This window comes from Scomber scombrus, unplaced genomic scaffold (genome assembly GCF_963691925.1).
Source record: "Scomber scombrus unplaced genomic scaffold, fScoSco1.1 SCAFFOLD_281, whole genome shotgun sequence".
NCBI classification, from domain to species: Eukaryota; Metazoa; Chordata; class Actinopteri; order Scombriformes; family Scombridae; genus Scomber; species Scomber scombrus.
The window spans coordinates 18,856-25,381 of NW_026910456.1; the positions used below are offsets into that span (position 1 = coordinate 18,856).

At 49.0% G+C, this 6,526-nt stretch overlaps 1 protein-coding gene across 1 annotated transcript; it reads right to left on the reverse strand.

Moving 5' to 3' along the window:
• Positions 1-5,517: 5,517 nt before the first annotated feature.
• Positions 5,518-6,264, reverse strand: LOC133977041 (salivary glue protein Sgs-3-like). Its single transcript, XM_062415184.1, has one exon. It carries the CDS (start codon positions 6,262-6,264, stop codon positions 5,518-5,520), a length of 747 nt encoding a protein of 248 aa, XP_062271168.1.
• Between the last annotated feature and the right edge of the window lie 262 nt (positions 6,265-6,526).

Genomic DNA, 6,526 nt, shown 5'->3' on the forward strand with positions numbered 1-6,526 from the left:
CCTTCCCCATCCTAGGCTCCTTATCATTTACCACCACTAACACAGCCTTCCCCATCCTAGGCTCCTTATCATTTACCACCACTAACACAGCCTTCCCCATCCTAGGCTCCTTATCATTTACCACCACTAACACAGCCTTCCCCATCCTAGGCTCCTTATCATTTACCACCACTAACACAGCCTTCCCCATCCTAGGCTCCGTATCATTTACCACCACTAACACAGCCTTCCCCATCCTAGGCTCCTTATCATTTACCACCACTAACACAGCCTTCCCCATCCTAGGCTCCTTATCATTTACCACCACTAACACAGCCTTCCCCATCCTAGGCTCCTTATCATTTACCACCACTAACACAGCCTTCCCCATCCTAGGCTCCTTATCATTTACCACCACTAACACAGCCTTCCCCATCCTAGGCTCCTTATCATTTACCACCACTAACACAGCCTTCCCCATCCTAGGCTCCTTATCATTTACCACCACTAACACAGCCTTCCCCATCCTAGGCTCCGTATCATTTACCACCACTAACACAGCCTTCCCCATCCTAGGCTCCTTATCATTTACCACCACTAACACAGCCTTCCCCATCCTAGGCTCCTTATCATTTACCACCACTAACACAGCCTTCCCCATCCTAGGCTCCTTATCATTTACCACCACTAACACAGCCTTCCCCATCCTAGGCTCCTTATCATTTACCACCACTAACACAGCCTTCCCCATCCTAGGCTCCTTATCATTTACCACCACTAACATAGTTTACATCATCACATGCACACTCTGTCACAAACACTACGTAGGAGAAACCAAACACACCCACATCCGTCTCTCCCAGCACCTGTACAACATTGGGCAAGGTCAACTCACCACCCCTCTGGTCCAACACTTCCAAACACATACACTCACTCACCTCATCGTATCCGGTCTCCAGAACAACGACCGTTGGACCTGTGGCTGTGGGCAGAGGAAGAGAGCGGAGAAGAGACCACCGTGCCAGGGGGTCTCAACGACGACTGACAGCCAACCGCTACCATCACCCCCCTGGCGCGGTCTTCCCGGGCCTGGGCCCACATTTTAGCTGCATGGATCCCAGTAGGTTTTAACCAAAGTATAGCAGAGGGGTGGCAGCCCTGGTCTATGGTGGACCAGGGTTCTGGCCACGAGCTTCTACTAACTGATGGTTTGCTGTTATTTATTATTGTTGTGAATTGTTTTTAGCACTTCATGTTATTCCCCTGCTCCAGTATCTTAAACTAATAACTTATTATTCTATGTTCTTTCTATTATATGATTTAAGATGTTTATTCATTTTTTATATTAATTATCTGTTTTATTGGTTCTGGAGCAGGGCATCCTGACCCGGCCCCCCCCAACGGGTGCTGCCGATGGGCCTTGTCCCATTACCCCAACATGTTATAGCGGGGGGGTCATGACCCCTGCTTCCTGTGGGGGGGGGGCGGGGTCGTGACCCTGCTTCCTGGGGGGTGCGGGGTCGTGACCCCTGCTCCCTGTGGGGGGGGCGGGGTCGTGACCCTGCTCCCTGTGGGGGGGGGCGGGGTCGTGACCCTGCTTCCTGGGGGGGGCGGGGTCGTGACCCCTGCTCCCTGTGGGGGGGGCGGGGTCGTGACCCTGCTTCCTGGGGGGGGGCGGGGTCGTGACCCCTGCTCCCTGTGGGGGGGGGCGGGGTCGTGACCCTGCTTCCTGGGGGGGGCGGGGTCGTGACCCCTGCTCCCTGTGGGGGGGGCGGGGTCGTGACCCTGCTCCCTGTGGGGGGGGCTTCACCTCTACGCCATCCATCCTGCAGTCCAGTAGGCCCGTGCACCCAAACCCAGAATAACAACGGGACAATGAGACCTATAGAGACATGACGTCATAACTAAACACAGGAAGTAAAACTAACAAAATACACAAGGAGAGAATAACTTTCAAAATAAAACACCAACTACACCAGAATGTGACAGCTATAAGATAAATGATCTGTTAGTTGACCTTCCAGTGATGCATGCTGCTTCCTGTGGGGGGGGGGGGGGGGTCGGGGTCGTGACCCCTGCTTCCTGTGGGGGGGGTCGTGACCCCTGCTTCCTGTGGGGGGGGGTCGTGACCCCTGCTTCCTGTGGGGGGGGTTGTGACCCCTGCTTCCTGTGGGGGGGGTCGTGACCCCTGGGCCGGGGAGGCCGGGACGAGTGCAATATTTAAGGGAAGACTTGACAACAGTGCACCACATCCTGGACCTGCCCGACCCCGGGAGGAAACACACCTGCTGCCCTAAAACACACACACACATACACACACACACACACACACACACACACATACACACACACACACACACACACACACACATACACACACACACACACACACACACACACACACACACACATACACACACACACACACACATACACACACACACACAAACACACACACATACACACACACACACACACATACACACACACATACACACACACATACACACACACACACACACATACACACACACACACACACATACACACACACATACACACACACACACACACACACATACACACATACACACACACAAACACACACATACACACACACACATACACACACACATACACACACACACACACACATACACACACACGCTGACACACGCACATACACACACACACACACACATACACACACACACACATACACACACACATACACACACACACACACACATACACACACACACACACACACACACACACACACGCTGACACACACACATACACACACACATCTATCTAAGTAAAGAACAATAAATGAATTAATCTCAGATATTAAACTACGATCATCATCAAGTTATAAAACGTGTCAATAATTTAATCAATAAACTGTCACAGCTGTCAATCATCAGGCCACGCCCCCTTTTACATCATCAAATATTAAAATGAATGAATCTGAAATCAGAAACCAGCTTTATTAAAAACATGCATCTAGTTTAACATGGAGGGGGCGGGACTTATGAGCTTACTGCAGCCAATCAGCAGGGTCCTTGGTCTGATGTCACACGTCAGATCAATAATCAATAATCAATGATAATAAGCTCTGATACATTCATACTGATATATGATGCAAAGTTTTAGTTCTGCAGCTTTTTGACCTCACAGTGGCGCCGTAGGAAAAGTCATGACATCATCCTCATTCAGCCAATAGATGTTGAGATGCTCCAGCCGTCAGTAACACCCGGGATCAATAACCAATAATCAATAACCAATAATCAATAATCAATAATCAATCATCAATTACTATTCAATTCAAGATCCTCTGAACTCTCCTCAAACTCTCAATAAACTGAACTAAAGATTGATTGATTGATTGATTGATTGATTGATTGATTGATTGATTGATTGATTAGTGGAATCAGAGTCCAACAGTAAAAGCTTGAGAGGAACTCACCGTGTGTTCGTGTCCTCGCTGGTTTCGGGTCTGTGGAGGATCTCAGTCAGTCCTGGTTTTGGTCCGGACACCCCCCCCCCCCCCCCCCCCCTCCCTTTCTGAACAGTAACAAAGGCTGTGAGCTGCTCAGTGAGGCGTGGAGGGGCCCTTCTGCCCCCCTCGGCCCCCCCCCCCTCTGCCCCCCTCTGCCCCCCCCCCCCCTTAAAGGGCCAACAGCTTCACCTGCTAAGCTCTGCTGGACTTTATTTAACCGGTTAGATTAAAGCTGCTGACAGTAACTCTGCTCAACATGAACCAAACACTGTGTATTTAACCTCAGTTATTATCTTATATTTATATAATTTATACAAACTATGAAAACCTCAAACATCACATGACAGGGACACATTTCATAAAACTGAAATCAACATTTAAATCAAACATTTGCTTCTTTCTTCATTTCTAATAAAACACTGAATGAGAGGAAGGAGTCCGGTGGATCAGTGCTGCCCCCTGCTGTCTGTCTGGTGCTACTGCAGCTGTTCAACACATTAAACTATTCTCATCAATAACCATGCGGGGAGTTCCGGTCCTCTGCAATGAGGCCAACCAGGAAGTAACTTAAAGCTGCATTCTATCAAAAGGCCACCAGGGGGCGACCGTTTTGGTGTCAAAAGGACTTCCGTCTCTATACAAGTCAATGGAGAATTCACCAACTTCTCACTTGATTTCTAACCTCAGTAAACGTTTTCAAAATGTGTTTATGGTCTCAATCGCTAGTTTAAAGCCTTCTTCAATGCAGTATGATGTTCATTTGGGACATTTTGGCCTCCCTGATTTTATATGTGACGATAAAGCAGGGTATGCATTAGGGCGTGGCTACGTGGTGATTGACAGGTTGATTGGTTCACAGGTTCAGGAGGGCGCCTCATGCTCCTCCTGATGCCCATATAAGTAGAATCCCTGTTTTTATTTTTCCCAGCATGCACCTGACATTTTCAAGATGGCGCTGCTCAGATCCGATACTATTGGCCTCCGAGCAGCAGTCCACAAACCAATGGGTGACGTTTATAAACAGTCTGTGATAATAATTAATGATTCATTTGATCAGAAAATAATGACAACTGTCTGTTTTATAACTTCTTTTTGTTTTGTTTGACACGTTGCTCAAAAACAACTCATCACTTTTCTGTTGATGGATTATTATTATTATTATTATTATTATTATTATTATTATTATTATTATTATTATTATTATTATTATTATTATTATTATTATTATTATTATTATATATTTAAAGCAGCTTGGTAAAAACAGTGATGCAGTTTAAATGGTGACATCTGCTGGACAGTTATTGACATTACATTTAAATGGATGATTTAATGAGCCAGTTCACTTTGTTATTATTAATAATAATTAAAGCTGCAGCAGAAGGAGCTCACAACATGTACCTGATGTTTGGGACATGAGGCTGACTTCCTGTGTCCAGTAACTATGACTATGACTCAGTATTGAAGCAGAGATGTGTTCAGGGCCGGACCCTCATCATCATCATCATCATCATCATCATCATGAGTGAGACATTTTGTACTGATTGGACAATGTATGTTGGAGTTATCAGGACTTCCTGTTTTATGGCAAAATATCTAAATTCGGCACATCGCCATGCCAACCGGGTGCAACGGTACGATGGAGGCGAAGATAACAAAAACAAATGTGAATGTGAGCTAGATGAGAGATCATTCTGCAGCGTGTAAATGTGGTGTCATGAAAAGATGAATCCAGAATGTTAAACTAATTCTGCTCTACATGAAATGTTGGTCTGTGTTTAATACAGATCTGCAGAATTCAGTTGGATGCTTGTCCCATGGTGTAGTCATGTATACTGAGTGGAGCCCAGACCTCTCTGCCACACAGACCAACAGGCTCAATTATGCTCAAATATTTAGCATCACATTGTAATTGGGATGTTTATTTAATGAAATGTTCTTTTGATAGCGTTCACTGCCGTGCTGACGCTCTGCTGCAGTAATGATCAGCTGCCGAGGCTTCATAACTGTTAGGATCATAACTTTGGTCTTTTTTGGATTTAGTGCCGGGGCCCAGGACTGGTGCAGGTGGTGCGGGTGGTGCGGGTGGTGCAGGTGGTGCGGGTGGTGCAGGTGGTGCAGGTGGTGCGGGTGGTGCGGGTGGTGCGGGTGGTGCGGGTGGTGCGGATGGTGCGGTTGGTGCAGGTGGTGCGGGTGGTGCGGGTGGTGCGGGTGGTGCGGGTGGTGCAGGTGGTGCGGGTGGTGCGGGTGGTGCAGGTGTAGCAGGTGGTGCGGGTGGTGCAGGTGGTGCGGGTGGTGCGGGTGGTGCAGGTGTAGCAGGTGGTGCAGGTGGTGCATATGGTGCGGGTGGTGCAGGTGTAGCAGGTGGTGCGGGTGGTGCGGGTGGTGCAGGTGGTGCGGGTGGTGCGGGTGGTGCGGGTGGTGCGGGTGGTGCAGGTGGTGCAGGTGTAGCAGGTGGTGCAGGTGGTGCATATGGTGCGGGTGGTGCAGGTGTAGCAGGTGGTGCGGGTGGTGCGGGTGGTGCAGGTGGTGCAGGTGGTGCAGGTGGTGCAGGTGGTGCAGGTGGTGCAGGTGGTGCAGGTGTAGCAAGTGGTGCAGGTGGTGCGGGTGGTGCAGGTGGTGCGGGTGGTGCAGGTGGTGCGGGTGGTGCGGGTGGTGCGGGTGGTGCAGGTGGTGCGGGTGGTGCAGGTGGTGCGGGTGGTGCAGGTGGTGCGGGTGGTGCGGGTGGTGCAGGTGGTGCGGGTGGTGCAGGTGGTGCGGGTGGTGCAGGGACAGGAGAAAGCCATTTAATCATTTAATCAGAATGAGTCAATGAGGTTCTTGTCTGTGTTCTGTGAACAGCTGTTAACATATTTAGCATCGCTGAAGACGATCGCTTCCTGTACGCACGTTGAGATCTCTCCATCTGGTCTGGTGAGGGTCGTTGCTGTTGCCAGTGAAAGGGAAACCTCTGTATGAAGATACGTTAGCATATATTTGTGAGGTTGTGGAATTAACTGAAATCGTTAGACATAAAAACACAACGTGTGTTTGCTCAGTTAAACAGAA